At 42.4% G+C, this 16,507-nt stretch overlaps 1 protein-coding gene across 4 annotated transcripts in view; it reads left to right on the top strand.

The window, feature by feature from the left end:
• Positions 1-2,344: 2,344 nt before the first annotated feature.
• Positions 2,345-16,507, top strand: part of si:dkey-100n23.5 — a 101,591-nt gene continuing 87,428 nt past the window's right edge. The window contains exons 1-6 of one of the 4 annotated variants that reach the window (XR_009769609.1): positions 2,345-2,525; positions 6,101-6,153; positions 6,768-6,822; positions 9,276-9,332; positions 9,425-9,485; positions 16,091-16,178. Coding sequence is in view for 3 of the 4 variants with exons in the window: in XM_061692860.1 (XP_061548844.1) it covers positions 2,445-2,525; positions 6,101-6,153; positions 6,768-6,822; positions 9,276-9,332; positions 9,425-9,485; positions 16,091-16,178 (395 nt within the window). In the remaining variant the exon portion in view is untranslated. Of the gene's footprint in view, positions 2,526-4,162; positions 4,410-5,557; positions 5,699-6,100; positions 6,154-6,767; positions 6,823-9,275; positions 9,333-9,424; positions 9,486-16,090; positions 16,179-16,507 lie in introns of those variants that run through there. The other 3 variants (XM_061692860.1, XM_061692862.1, XM_061692861.1) reach the window with 3 other exon arrangements.

The raw sequence follows: 16,507 nt of genomic DNA on the forward strand, positions 1-16,507 counted from the left end.
GACAGCTTGAAATGACTCTGGATCATTACCCCGCTCGTTTTCATGTCATAATTATACCCATGAAAAAGCGTGCCCGACCGGACGAGCGCCTTCTAAAATGTCTGCACGTTGTGAATGTTAAAAGTGGTTTGCCGCCTCACGCGGCAACAACTCGAACCACCTAAGCTGTCGCGTTTCGATCGTTGCTTTCTGCTGTGATCTGTTCGTACATCAATAACAGGCTACATTTACTCAAGTAATGTTTTGGATAAATAGTACTTTTCAGAAGAGTTTTAACGCAACGTACTTTTTACATTTTGAGTATGTACAGAATTACATTATTCGATTACATTGAGCTACATTGCGCTGGCTTTTTTTTTTTTGCAAAATGTTGCGCTCCAGCACGTCAATCACAGCATGTAAACGCCAATTGGAATTCCTCCGACTAATCAGACCCGTTGGTGTTCCTACCGTAGCTGTAGAAAGATTTGCGCGCATTCTAAAAGAGCTTAGAGACAAAGCAATCTGCAATGTATGCACAGGACTGTAGATAAAGATGTAAGTTGGCAGAACTAACGTTGTTTCTGAATCATAAAAGAGAGTCCAGTATTGCTGATAAATGTGAGTGATTCCTTCCACCTGTTGAAGTTAAATGGAATCAAATTATACGTAAACACTCATCTCGGCCTGGTAAACCAATTGTGCTGTTTCACACGTGTAAAAAAAAAAAAAGTTCATTTCAGAGTTTTTCTTGTGGCTGAATTTGCCTGAGTTTGTTATTTTTATGAAGAAAAAAAAAAGATTGTTTTAAAGGGACATTGTTGGGCAATATTTGGATTTGCACATTTCCATTGTAATTCTTCCTATTTGACGTTCACGCTCGATTTTAAAAATAGCTAAATCATATGTTATTCACCATTTACTCCGTACTTGAGAGGTTTTTCACAGAATAGTTATTCAAGTAACTATTCGGAGGACTACCTCTTCCTTTTACTTGAGTCAGACCATTCCAAAGTCACCGTCGTCTTACTCAAATACACTTTTTGGCTCGCCTCCCCGCCTCTTATCGTTCTCCCGGCATGTGTCCGCGTTTGACCTCGTTCCTCATCAGTTTAAGCGCGCCCGTTGGCCTCCCTGTGCCCCAACCAATCGACTCCCTGCCATCCCTTGTGTTCACCCAACCTGTGTCTTTGTTGTGTGCCATTAGTCTTGTTGTACTTAGTTAATTGGTTTTTCTTTCAATCTCCGTCAGATCCTTTTGTTCATCCTGTGAGTTCTGTTGTGCAGATCACCATTGTCTAATCTCGCCAAGCTTTTTATCCCGGGCATCTTTCTTTTCGATGCCTTGTTAGTAGTGGTGTTTCATTTGTTCATTTATTTATTCTAAATAAGGCTTGTCAGTCACTCAGCATCGCCTGTAAATTGGAACCAAAGGTTACAGAGACACTTTCGAAACTGAACCAAAATTCTCACAGGTGTGTAAACCTCGGCTGAGTGAGCACCTTAACTATTAACCCTACAAGTGTGTTTGGACAAGAGTGATGATCACCGTTAAACAGGAAATGGAATTTATTGTTACCCACTGGGGGGGGGAATGGTAGACGTGTCTCTGTCCTCGCTACTCGGTAGAAGATGGCTGAAGAGGCCAAAAATCAACATTAATAACAAAAGAACAACAAAGCAATGGACGTCACCAAGTCAGTGTAATGTGAAGAGACTCAACTCCCCGGTCCACACATCCTATTTTGACTGACAGGAAGAAGTCTTTCTTTAGATATGCTCAACGTGTCTTTTGTCTATTTCACCAGACCTCAGAAAAAAAGGTTGCAGTTGAGCCTGCAACACAGCCTTTGAAGTACTAATGCAACACATCAAATAGCAAAGCATACATGCAAACACGTTTCCCAAACATCAGTAGTTGTTGTTGCACCCCTAAAAGGGGGCAAATAGCCCTGAGACATTTCCAGCAGACACACCCTGTGTGTGACATTTCATTGTCTTGTCTGATTCTCAATGTTTTCCACTCACAGATGCCACCGCATCGGACAAAGGTCACACGCATTGCTGCATTTGACTGTAAATGAGCTGGCTTTTTTTTTTTTTTTTTTTTTTCAATCGTCGGCATGTGGAGATTGCGCCATGGCGAGTGGAAGAGGTTATGCACGAGAGAGGCTGGCCATCTCGTAACTACCTGGCCCTTGAAACAAAGCATCATGTCCAATTTGGAAAGCACTTCTATTGATAGAGTGCTTCTGCACTAGATGTAAGAAACCCCGAGCACGTGCACGGTAACAGACATGCATGACTTCAAACATGCATTTTTAGTCTTTTCGTCCTTTCGCGCGTGCCGTAGACCAGGAAGTAGCGTGCGATGCACAACCAAAAACTCAAACATATCCAGGCTGATTTTGTTGTTGTTTTTTTTTGTTTTTTTTGGGGGGGTCCATAAAGACAAGCGAGGCGAAATGGACAACCCCAATATAAAGTCCTCCGTTAACGACTCCCGCTGTGTATTTTTTAACACGCATTCAGAGGACTATCGCTGCGTAAGTAGCGCACGTCGGTTGGGTTTCTGACAGCTAGCTCGTTAGTAGCTACATGAGTGGCAACGCAACACAAACGACGGTTAGTTGAGGTTGCTAGCACACACGTGAACCAAAAGGGACATTCCCGTAGCATATTAATAGCTGATTTAGTACTGCGCGTTACCTGCTCAACTTTCACTGGGACAACGTGTTCGCCCCCCCTCTCCCCCCCCGCGGGACGTGAGCTCCAGCCAAGCTTGCTGGAAGCAATTTATTTGTTTTGGCACGATTGTGGAAAGAGCTAATCACTTCTTATCTGGTCCAAACGATAAAGTGAACTCAGCCAGTGGTAGAGACGGGGGCAACGTGAGCCGACATCGACCCTTTTATTACCAAGAAGTGCTCATTATCGCTGGTTGAAAGTGCAGAGATTCACTGATACAGTATTTCGTTTCCCACAGCTCCACTAGTGATTTATCAGCGAAAGGGGGAAATGAGGGTAAACACAAGATTTAGTCCTGAGAGCCTCACGTCGAATCTTGTCAGGTGAATCAACGAACTGGTTAAGCTGGTTGTTTCCTCAAAACACCCGTTGAGGCATTTTCATTGTCTCGCCATTCAAAAACAACACAAAAGGCATATTTGCTCAATCATGCGTTATATGTGGGTGTTGGTTTACTCAAATGTAGAGTATCTGTCGGCCTTAGGCATTTGTATCATCTTGGTAATTAATATTTCATTAGAGGTAGCCCGGTGGCCTAATGGTTAGCACATCGGCCTCACAGTTCCGAGGTTCAGCATTCGAATCTCAGCTTTGGCCTTCCTGTGTGGAGTTTGTATGCCCTTGTCGTGCTTCCTCTCATATTCCCAAAACATGCTTGCCAAGGTTGTACTCTAAATTGTCCATAGTTGTGAATGTGAGCGTGACATCTTGTTTGTCGATGTGTTCGGCTAGCGACCGGTTCAGGGGGTAACCTGTCTCTTGCCCGAGTCAACTGGGATTCGTTCCAGTTCCTTGCAATCCTCATGATGACAAGAGTTCAATAGAAATTGGATGGATGAACAATTCAAAAATTTTTTGCAAACAATTTGTTACAATCTGGGAAAATTATACAATTATGATAGAATGGTACTAAGTACGACTACTAGTGTATGTAAAGTGAAAGTGGAGTTTAAAACTAAAGAAAAATGACTATTATGGGAAAAGAAAATGCAGTGAAATACAAAAAAATCTGTGGAAATGCGGGAAAAACAAATAAGACATAAATATGGACGCTCACAACATTGTGGAGCGACCTCCGTCTACTTGAATCTGCGTTCACGTCGCTACGTTCACTTCACAGCGTCTTTAATAGTCCACAGGGAACTCGTATGCATCATGCACTCTTAATTAATCGGAGAGACTGTTTACCAGCTTTAGTTGTGTCTCCTGTTTTAGTTAGCAACAGAGTTCACAGTTAACTTTTGTCCGTGTGTGAAAGGTGGCGGTTGTGAACTGAGATACATTTGCCACCCAATTGGGGTGTCTATTTGACCAAGGCATTTATTTGTCCGGAGTGGATAAGAGCAGCTAATTAGGACACTGCATTTGTTAGAGCGGGAACACGTTCATTTTGGGTGAACGGCCGTCTTATTTCCTCCTTCGTCTGCCGCGGCATTGTTAGATAGAACGATAGCGGCTGTGTGGGAAAGGCCCGCATCAGCGACGTAGCACAGGTGATCATGCAGATATTCTCACTTTAAAAATGCAAGACCGTCGTCGGCGCCTTTCATTTCCGGCCCGACGCGCACATTTTTCATTCTCGTCATTCCTGCGCTCGCATGTCAAACATGCTTGTCCGTCTCACCGGCTCGTTATCAGATCAGTTTCGGAGCTGCTTCTAATGACCTGTCAAAATAGGCCACGTAAGCATGTTACGGTTACTCTCAGTTTGCGTTTCGTGGTTTCTGTAAACATGTTTGCCTGCATGAAAGGAATTGTTTCGACTGTGCATTCTGTAGTTGGTATGCACAGACACCCTTTTTAATTGGTCAGGTCAATTTGCAGGGCGCTGCCATGACAGCGCTCTTGAGTTTTATGACCTGTTGAAATAGGTCACACAAGCATGTAAATGTGGCACAACCATGCTCTGCTTGAATGTGATGACATTTATTTTACATCCTCTAGGTGTTATGGACAAACAACCTTATCAATTGATGGTATCAGTTTCAGGCGGGTAGTATCATAGCATTCTTATGTATTATGGCGTGACAGAAAACAGACTCATAGACACCATTTTTGTTTAGTGTTTGTCGTGAATGTGCGTGAATCCATTGATTCCTTTTATTGTGCATTTCCTAGTTGTTATGCACAAACATCCATAGTTATTGGTCAGATCAGTTGCAGGCTGATTGCATTTCATAGCGCTCTTGAGTTTGATGACATGCTGAAATAGGTCACGTACACATGTAAATGTTGACGATGTTAAATATTCTGCATGGATGGGATGACATTTTAGTTTGTTGTGCATCCCCTCTTGTTGTTATGAACAAGGAACCTTGCCAGTCAACTGATCAGATCACTTTCAGCGGGATAGTATCACCGCAGCCCTCTTGAGTTTGATGTAGAAATAGGCTCATAGGCACGAGTTAAAATCAGTGTTTGTTTTTAACAATGAAAGTCACTGCATTGCGCATTCTCTACTTGTTACAGACAAACAACCTTGTTAATTGTTGCAGGCAGGGTCGCATGGCACAGCCCTCTTGAGTTTTATGACGGGTTACAATAGGTCACGTAAGCATGTGAAGGTGGCACGAACATGCTCTGCTTGTTTGAATAGAAGGAAATTCACCGTATTGTGCCGTGTCTAGTTGTTATGGACACACAACCTGCATAATTGATTGTATCAGTTTTAGGCAGGTGTTATCGCAGCCTTCTTGGGTTGATGTCAAAAATATGTTCATGAACACAATTTGCGTGTAGTGTTGGGAAGGAAATTCACTGCTGTGTGCGTTTTCCGGTTTTGGACAAACATCCTTAATTGGTCAGATCCATTGAAGGTTGGCTCAGCGCGAGTTTTATGACATGTTGAAATAGATCAGATAAGCATGTAAATGTGGCACGAATGTGCTTTGCTTGACTGGAATGACATTTTCATGTTGTAGTTGTTAGGAACAAACCTAGCCTCATCAATTGATCATACCTGTTTTAGGTGGTTAGTATGAGCCCTCTTGAGCTTTATGGCATGCAAAAATAGGCTAATAGAATCAATTTGTCTTTAGTGTTTATTGTAGAGTTTTATTGTGCATTCTCTAGTTATTGTGAAGAACATTCATGAACGATCAGATGGATTTGAGGCGGGGAGTATCAAAGCTTTCTTGACACGTTGACCTGTGTTGACATGATAGAAACAGGTTCATGGACACAATTTCTATTTAGTATTTACTGTAAACTTGCTCTGATTGCTTAAATTCATCTGGTTGCGCATTCTCTAGTTATTGCTACGGACAAACAACCTTCTCATTTGCTACCTCAGGTTACGATCACTTACAGCGCAAGCTTGCACACTTTATTTATAGTAAGAGCCTCATAATAACTAATTGCTTCTCATTTCCAGGTGGTGATATTAACAGTGAAAAGAGCCACGGGAACATTCTCATTGGTGGGATGGTGAATATTACTTTAAATTACCTCTCAATGATTCCTATTCCTCTCGGTGACCTTTATTTAGTTTGGTAGTTACGGCGGAACTCTTCATAGCTGAGCATGGTTAACAGATAAACGCCATCCATGCTCATCACCTTAAAAAACTAACCAAAAAAAACGTATTTTAACCATGCACCCGCCAGCCACAACATTAGGTACAGCTGTGTGTCGGAATCAACGATTAAGAAACACAATTTGAAGCTACATGCTTTTTCATTGACATGTTGCATACTGTGTTTTACTTTATTTGTTATTGACGCTGTCGCTGTCCAATGAATAGCACATATCCACATTTTTATGCTTTTAAAATAATCTGAATAAGAAAAAAATACATTTGTTGATACTATAAATGAGTGTTTGTTTGATGTCCAAAATATCAACTATCTTTTTAATACAACTCCTAATGTAATGCGCAGATGTACCGAATATTTTGGTCGGGGAGTGTCTCACCTTCACAATGTGTTACATAAAGCATTCTTTAAACATGTTGCCATGGTGCGTCTAACCCATAGTGTGTTTATCCGACTCCGATGCATTCATTGTCCCTTTTGTTTTTTTTCTTCCCCCTTTCTCCACAGCATGTTCATGCTCTTTGTGATTTGGCTGCTTCGCCGCTACCACTCGTTGGCGCAGGTAAAGTGGCCTGTCTTCTTATTTACGTTTGTGTTTGCCGTCGTTGCCACAGCAGATGTGCTCAATTAGTCCTGACAAATCCTTGGGTGTGATTGAGCCCAGTTAAATGAGGAGATTAATCACACGCGTGGGGTTAATTGACTGGTGGTTGTTTCGCGATAACGACCTGTAGCCCCCCGTCCCCACAGCCCCCTCCGCTCTCTCCTCAATGCAACGTTTCCAATTTGACTTGCGTGCGTTTGTTTAATTGCATTCATTGTGTTTCCTTACACATTGGCGCCTTGACTTGCACGTTTAATTTGTTCTGTGACCACGCTTATTTCTCAAACCATCTTTTCCTGTTAAAATGTATCGAAATGCCATTAATCCATTCCAGCCCCACCAACAATTTTTAAAAACTTTTTAATTTAAAAAAAAAAAGTAAATAGTGCTCTGCAGTATTGTACTGGCCCTTATAAAAACATACAGTAATAACATAGTTAAATAGGATGGAAATAATTAATCAGTTTGTGCATCATGAGTTCATGCTTCAATGCCTATTGACATTGTGCTTCTTGTGGTGTGCGTGCCTTGGCCACCAGGGATGCAGTGGAATACACACATAATACACGGAGTTTCACAACTGACTCCATAAGTTGCAGGAATATTAGTCGGTTTTTGCAGAGGATAAAGATTATAAGCCTGTGAGTGTTGTTATCACAGATGTGAAATGGTACATACGATGCCCTTTTTGAGCGGCGTGCCTACGGTGACGCTAAGCTAGGAATGGCAAAGTTGTTAGTGCGTTTCATGTGTGGACAGAAAGAAAGCCGAAAAAGAACAAGGATGACGACACATTGTGGGAACTGGGAATACCCTTCACAGGTAAAAATATTTTTTGGCCTTCTATTAAAAAACAAAAAAAAGTTTGTTTTGATAGCACACGCTTTGCTGTTGACAAAAAAGTCAACCTCATGAAACCTCAGGACTACTTAATATCAATGTCCTTGCATTGCCTTTGTTGGGAACGTCGACCCTCCCAACATGGCCGCCACGTAGGTTCGTTGGTTAGCTGGACTGCTACAGCATGCAGCATGCAGGTTGTTATATTGACTTTCTACGTTTGTTGCAGGACCGTTTGTGTTCAAACAGCTACTGCTCAAAGGGTTACAACTACCACAACATCGATGCTATTTTTGTTCGCCCATCTAAGGCGTTTTGCATTGTGTGTTAGCATTAAGCTAGGATTTTGGTACCACTGTATAGTTTCCTATTTTTTATACTTTATATAGTTGAATAGTTCGACTATTTTCTCACACACTTGTTGACAAAGAGGTGAACCTCGCCGCATCTTTGCTTGTGAATGAGCAATTCAGGGAAGCTCCTTTTCTACCCAATCATGGCGCCCACCTGTTCCCAATGAGCCTGTTCACCTGTGGGAGGTTCCAAGCAGGTGTTTGATGAGCATTCCTCAACTTTCTCACTCTTTTTTGCCACCTGCCTGTCCCAGCTTTTTTGGAACGTGTTGCAACCATCAAATTCTAAGTTCATGATTATTTGCTAAAAACAATCAAGTTTATCAGTTTGGACATTAAATATCTTTTCTTTGTAGTGTATTCAATTAAATATAGGTTGAACATGATTTGCAAATCATTGTATTCTGTTTTTATTTATGTTTAACTCAACCTCCCGACATCATCGGAATTGGGGTTGTACGTATTATGTTCATTTTTATCAGCCATAGGCGTTGGGCTGCCATGTTTATGTGTGAAGTGCGTGGAACAGGTTTGTCAGGTTGAGTCGATCTCCAAAATCATTCTGGTAATCTGAGGTAAAATGAGTTTAACAGGACGATCAGAATAGATCCTCTTGCTGCCGGACTAGGTCACCGCATCGCCTCCTCCACTTCTTCCTTCCCCACCTCCAACTCCTTTGCAAAGGTTATCCGTCAGTCAATAGTCTTTAGTGCTCTCTGGCCCTGCTGAGCTTGTTTCCTCCCCCACCTCCATCCGGCAGCCTTGGCGAAGGTCGCCGTTGGACGCGTATCGATGAAAGATTGTGTTTATTTGCGTACCTCACTCTCCGCTGGGCCTCCGCCAGCCGTGCGTGCGAAGCCTGCTTAAAGCTGTCAATTATTGTAATCACGCAACCAAATGAGTTCAGCGTGCGGCGGAGGGGAAATGAGGAGACGCTCCTCCGACGTGGCTCAGAATGACCGCATATCCTGTTTTGCTTTTGTCTACCATCATTTCCTGTGTCGGCCTTTTGTCCGTTGCCAAATTCTCGGGGACTGAAGCCCCTTTCTACCTCTGCCAATTGGTGCATCTATTTTGAGGGCCAGATAACTCGCGCGGCTTCCCGAGCATTGTGTTGTAATTAGCTTCAGTCAGATTGGTCTTTGGAAAGCGGTGTTGACAGGGCGTCCCACGACCGACGTGCGCATGACACTCATTTTGTCTTTTATTTTGTCACAGAAGATGATTCTAAGCCTGTCTGTTGCCGCCTTCTTTGACAGCCTAGCGTATGTCATGGTCAGTTTCTCTTTTGCTTTTTGAAATAAAAACACGCAATTTTTCATGAGTCACCCCTTTGCACTTTAATGTTTTTTCCCCATTCTATACAGGGTGAATCCCACCCTGAGGGATCTCTATGTGACTTCCAAGCCTGGTGGCTAACATACTTTGGTAAGATGAAGCTCCGGGAAGCTGCTTGACTTCCATTTTGTTTTTCCCACAGGAAGTAACAGAAATAGAGATGATATGTTCCAGAGTCAAAATGAATACATCAAAAAAATATATATATATATAAATACTTTGACTGATTGTACAGTCACAAGTAACATTTTAACATTCATAGCTGTCACACAAGTAGACAAACAAATTAACTGCCGCGTGTTCATTTTGCAATGTATTATTATTGTCAACTTTTTGTTGCTCTAGTGATATTGTCCTCATCACTAGGCTTGTGTCATGTCAATTTTTTTTTTTAAAAAGTACAATTTGTGGTTCCATTATATTGATCAAATTTTTCCTCTCTGCCATCACTGGTACCCTGCTGTGGTGGCAGAGAAATGCTACGAAATGAAGAGAATAGGCGGTTTGGAATATCCATCCATTTTCTGATTAATACAATTTAATTGAACAAATGTTATGATTTAGGTTAGGTAAATGTAGTTCAGTGCTTCTAATAGTGTTGGCCCTGACTGCATTTTCCGATGCACTTACACAGCCCAATAAGCGCAAACAGAAAATTATACACAGCACAAATGGCAATTTGTGATGATTTGTAACTATCAAACAGAGATCCTCCTCCAGTTTATGAGTGGAAACTACTCAAATCACCACTACACTATAATGGTCAATGGACAAAAGTAATGGGACATCTGGTAATTACACCAGGAAAGCATGAAGTCGGTCTCCGTCATGCACTTACAACAGCTTCCATTCTTGTGGAAAACATTTGGCGTGTGTAGCTGTGGGAATTTCCTCCGCGTCAATGCCACGCCACAGCTATGCTGGAACAGAAAAAGGCCTTCCCCAAACTGTTCCCACACAGAATTGGAAGCGTAACGTGTCAGTATGGTGTATTCCTCACACTAATCACACTGTAAACGAAGTGGGGAAAATTCCGTTGAACAAGGGGCTTGCCACCAAGTGCTGACTTCACTCTGGCAAGTCCACAGACATTTTGGTATTATAATCTAATTGCTGATGCACTTTTCAGAGTGCAAATTTCAACCTAGCTCAGTAGTCGAACACTATCTGTAAGCTGGTTGAGTCGTTCAAATTTGAAAAATAATAATTGGAAATCATGAAGTCCCCCCCCCATGTTTTTTTTTTTCACAATTTAAAACATTTCCATGGTATCTTAACAACATTTCTGTGACGTGCTTTTGTCAAAATACCCCAATCATTTTACACTTTACACAGCATAGTTTTTGTCTTGCTGAAATTAGCCTGTTTTGAAGGGATTGCCTTGTCTCATGCAGGTATGCGACTCGAAACAGTGCCCCATACACTGCTGGGCCAATGGCGAGTCCTGCTTTCATTACCATGACAATCGTAGGCGAAGCCTGGGTTTTGCAATCTGGCGTATAAGTAATCTACTAACCCATTCGGCAAAACGGGTTGAAGCACTTCCTCCCGGTTCACGTCATGTCACCACAGAGCCACCAAAGATTACAATAGTCAATGTTGAGGCTTCGTTTGTGGTATCATACAGAATCATATTTGTATAAATAAATGTTACACATATATTTAACTTTCGTCCGACGACACCAGCCAGACAGAAAACAAAATCTTAGCAAAATATTTTTAAAAAAATCATGTCAAACAATAGTCATCCTTGTTAGCGTAGCATATACAGGAAGTCAGCTAAGTCTGGATTTGGTCATGTGAGGTTCCGCTTCTAGCTGATTCGGGGGCAATTCACAAGCTAACGCTAATAGCTGACTTTAATCTGTGCCTCCAATGTCCTTAACCTTTTGTTTTTGACATGATAGCGGGAGTGTCACACCCTTAGGTGTGTGGGTGTTGCTGTATGATCGTGTTTCAGACAGTGCAGTCCGTGAGTCGGAAAACGGCTGTCGCTTGAAAGCGGCTCGAGCGGAAGTTCAGAATGGCTCGCTCACACATTTTCAGAAATCATCAGATTGCAAAAGATTTACTTGGTTGCGTAATTTACAGGTCACGTATTTTGTTTTCGACCTCCATGGAGTGACTTTAACATGGACTTTGTGTAAAAGTGTCAATTTCATTTCAGAAAAATGTTGTCATATGAGCATAGAGACAATATTAGATCCCAAATACTAGAAAAATTGCTCTGTCAAAATACAGGATACAAATACAAGCAAAAGTCAGTTTCCTATAATAATGTATGTCCCCTTCAAAAGTGTTACTAACTGTACAGGCAATGTTTTAACATTCTTAACCATAGATATGAAGAGAAGACTATATAGGCAAGCGTGCTGAAGCCGCCTGGCTAACCGACATGTCTACGTGGCGGCCATGTTGGCAGGGTGCCACATTCCCGTCAAAGGCAATTAAGTTGTAACTTGCTCATTTCTCAACCGATTTTCATGAGCTTTACTTTTTCTGTCAACGCCAAAGCATCTGCTAGCGATACAGAACATTTGAGGGGGGAAAAAAAGTAAAAATATGTCAACAAATAACCACATTTTTATTAGTCTCCCGTCTTGTTTAAACTGAAGCAATTGGTGTTTTTTTAAAGCTTCATTAGCATCGATTTATGCCACTCGCGACTGATTGTTAAATTGTAGACATTTTATGGACACCCTTTGAAGATGCTTGACAGACACAATTGAGTTTCTCTTCTGTAGTCATTGTGGTTACGCTCGTCATTAGACATAAGGCTTTCAGCGACATGCGATGTGCATTAGCAGGTAGAATGAATTTGTGTGTATAATTCCTATTTACTTAACTGTATTGCACATTTACGGAGCAGCCAGACTCTTTCCGATATAGAATGAGTTGCATTTCCTGTTCTCTGGTTATCATCACTGGTATCCTTCTCTGGTGGCAGCACAAAAACCCAAAGAAAAAGGAACTTCAGGCTTAAATCATCCAGAGATTTGCTGACGTCTCGTGACGTTTTTCTTGAGTTTTGTGGTTGATTTATTTATTTTTTTCTTCCCCCCCCCCGCAACATTTTCATTGAACTCCAAATTGCACCATGTTTGGAGATTCCACTGTATAAAGAGAGATCCACTCCTGCTTATTCCCCGTCTGTTTCTTTCCCACATAAGTGGTGCATTATATCCTGCCGTTCTCAAGCTAAAGGAGCACATATGTGCTCTACATTTGCATAGAAAGCCTATAAAGCAGCCATTAGGGTGGTGATGCGGCACTCGACTATTCAGCAGTTTTCACACACCCTCGCCAGGAAAGCCACGCCTGTGGGGATGGCGTAACACATGGGAGTGAACGGTGTCCGTGTCTTTATGGCGAGATCATTTTCCTCCAATCAAAAAAGCAGACACTGAAGGCTGTAATGTATCATACCAGCCCCAAACATTTTCAACGCACCAAAAATATGACATGCCTACATTGTGTGTGCGTGAAAGCACATTTCCATTACAGATTAAGGGTAGGACAAAATATCAATATGATGATCCAGTGTGTGTGTGTGTGTGTGTGTGTGTGTGTATATATATATATATATATATATATATATATATATATATACACACACACAGTATTGTGACCGCCTATTTGTGGCCTCTGAACTGTTAGAGCAGTTTCCTCTTCCTTTGCTTTGGTCGTTAAACCACGCTTGACTTCGCACGGCGCAGTGCGCTGTTGAGTAACTCATTCATTGTTGTATGTGAAGCTGGTGGTGAGCTTGTTGGCAGGCACCACCGTATTGAAAAATGTTTTCCTTCACTATGCGCTTTGGGGCTCTAGAGGTGCAACGATGAATCGATGGATCACCAACTAATCGATTATCAAATTGCGCACGTTTTTCCCCATTTTGTCCTTATAATACAGTCGGCTCGCTCCACTCGTGTTGTCGTCGCCACGGTAACGCGTGTATCCGGTCGCATTTGAGTTGACAAGATAGAGCCCAATGATGGTTAAAAACCGGATGCGGTGGTATCGGAATACAAGATTTTATTGCACTAGTCGGACATAGTGCAATCGTGAAAGAGCAAATTTGTCTTGTAGTCTGATCCGGGCATTACGTGTTGTCTGTCTCAGACGTGTTGCCTGTTCCACACCGCCGACATGTTTTTATTTTTTAATAACTTTATTGGCCGTCAGATATTTCCAATACTACGTCAAAAGACGCGCGACAAGGCTAAAAATAAACTAGCTTTTGGATTCAAATATACTGTGTACGCGGCAACACAGAGAAAATGTCTTTTGCGCAGTCATTGATCGGATCGGCGAATTATGACGTTAAAGCCGATCAGCATAAAATGCTAAATATCGGTCGATACCGATCAGCCCGATAAAATTGGTGTAAAGTCTAATAATTATATTTATTATGATAATAAAGCAGTTGTAATATCTTTGTGTATAATAAAATAAGACAATTGTAAACAAGAAATTACTTTGGGAAACAATGATCGGCATTTTTGTGGCCATTTGTCAAGCCAAATACGGAGGACAAATTAATAACACAGAACATAACAGGATCATCGATCAAGATAATCTTTTATAGACATCAGACCACCGGACCAAAGCTGACTTTGATTGGTAGGGTGCTCAAAATCGGCGCAGTTATCGGTATCTTTGCACCCCGCCTTAGCTATATGAGGTGATGTGCTCATTCACAATTTTAAGCATTTTGTGGTAAAATGTCATTTTCCCTCGACATCGTTATTAAGATTTCCCTGAAAAAATAGTATAACCCAGTTTTGATGTCAACTCGCCTCACTGGCATTCAAGAACCTATTTCGACTGCAATTTGCATGTGTGCGTGCCTTGTTTTTACACTAAAGCTGGCCATTTTGATGGCAATTATACGGCCACTTTAGCCCCGCCGATTAGCATTTGGATTCTTAGTTAGGGCTCGGTGCTAATACGCCTCTTCGACGGTGCTTTTTTTTTTTTTTTTATTGCTCTCACAGGCAAACGTGCACACTGAGGCGGCCGCGGCGTAATGGGCAGTGAGTTAGTGCTGCAGGGTTGCCGCGTGTCAGCTCGCTTTATCACGAGCATCCTCACGCTGGGGACAAACGGCTGTACATAAACCTGAACAGGCACTTTGTTCTGTGTGGCGTCGAGACTGGTGGGAGCCGCGCGCCGTAGCGCTGCTTTTAAATTCACACCAATAAAACGTTATGAAATGTGTTGGGATAAGGGGGCAGGTACGTGTTAAAACAGGGGTGGGGGAACCTTTTTCCTATCAGGGGCTATTTCAGTTTTCATAAAGTCGTCTGAGGGCCGTACTAAATTTATATCCAAAAAATTTATATATTACGAGGATTTGTCGGTTAAATGTTTTTTGGCCTTTTTATATCATTCCGCTGTGCTTTTACTACCTCTACCAAGCGTGAAAGTACAAATGCTTTGTTTCTTTTCTTCTTTTCCTTAAACTATAAAACTCACTGCTTGGGTGCGGGTGGGGGATCGCATAATAAAATAGCATCCCCCCAAGCAGCTTTTCTTCTCTCTCTTTTCATCATGGTGGCCGGACACAGCGCCATACTGGTCGGTAATGTCAGATGATGGATTCCCCCCCAATTTCCGGAACAATCTGTGTTACGGCCGTAACGAGTAGTGTTAGCGATTTGCGCAACAAAATAGGGACATTCTGTAATATTTGGCAGCTCTGCTGCGAAAATGTTCTTGACCAAAAATTGAAATATGGGAATTCATGCAATTTTGCACAAATTGTTCTGGAAGTTGAATAGTGTTGGCAGCTTTGGAATGAGTACAAGCGGTACAAAAAAAATAGATGGATGGAGGGATGGTTGGCTGGATGGATGAAAAACTAAGTACGGTGCTAACTCAGAGTGCCTTCTTATGCCGCATAATGAGGATCAATGAATGTTTACGCTGCTCAAACTTGTTCTTCGCGCACAGTTTGCAACCTCGAAACGTTGCTCGTCGGGAGCGTCATTAACTGAAGGACCTCCAGTATATGTCGGCCAGTTGTTTATGGCCCAGGGGCCGTAGGTTGCCCACCCCTAAATTAAAGCACAGATCCGGTCGCGGTCCGGTTGCGTAAGATGCATTTGGCTTGTCCCGGAGACGGTGATTTATTGCGAATGAGGCCAGAGACAGCCGGCCGGCCTACTTTCTTAGTCACCGCACGCCGCTCCCGCTTGGTTTTTGTGCGCGTGGTTGTGTTGTGTGAAAGCGAGTAAGCTGAGCACGCAGCGCCGGGAATTCATCATTGTGACGAGCGGCCTTGCCTGTCCTGTCAAGAAAAACACACACACACAAGGACACACACAAAAATGAGGAAGGCTGAAAACCGAAGAAGAACAAGGGACGCGAGCGCTTTGTTTCACGTTCTCCCTTTTGTGTCAGCTTCTTTACATTCCACCATGTTGGAATCCCGCCGTCGTCTCTCTGCGCACCCACGCCGCCGTTATCTCGCGCTGCTTTTTCATAGTTCATCATTATCTCTCTCCGAGCTCCCCCCTCTCATACATCACCATAAGCCACAGGTTTCCCTCATATTACTCCGGAATGGGCTTCCATTCATCAAAAAATGTCACATATACATTTGAGTGTGTGTGTGCGCATGCGGGTGTGTGGTTGGGAGCTGTATTGCATTCTGACCTTGTTGTTGTTGTTGTCGTTGTCCCCCTGTGCAGACTGGAGCGCCTTGGCCTGGGTTTGCCTCATCACGCTGAACCTGTACTTGAACCTGGTCAAGGAGATGAGCACTCACACTTACGAAACGTGAGTAAGGGTCGCATGACAGGCACGTGCACAGACATTTTTGGGGGCAGGTGCTCAAGCCAAAAGAAACGAGAACCCGTCGACAAAATTATGAACACAATTAGTAGAAAAACAGTAGTATATATTCAAATTGATTTCTGTTAACACAGTCAACTGTTAACGGACATCAGCTTTTTGTGACATGAAAACGATAAGACCAAGAATGGATGAAAAAATGGACTATTAATGAATCTTTAACCTGCACAACTCAATTTAAAAAAATGAGAGTGGAATTAAAAAAAAACAACTGAGATAATGTGGTTGCACAAGTGCGCACCCCCTCAAAAATG

This window comes from Phycodurus eques, chromosome 12 (genome assembly GCF_024500275.1).
Source record: "Phycodurus eques isolate BA_2022a chromosome 12, UOR_Pequ_1.1, whole genome shotgun sequence".
NCBI classification, from domain to species: domain Eukaryota; kingdom Metazoa; phylum Chordata; class Actinopteri; order Syngnathiformes; family Syngnathidae; genus Phycodurus; species Phycodurus eques.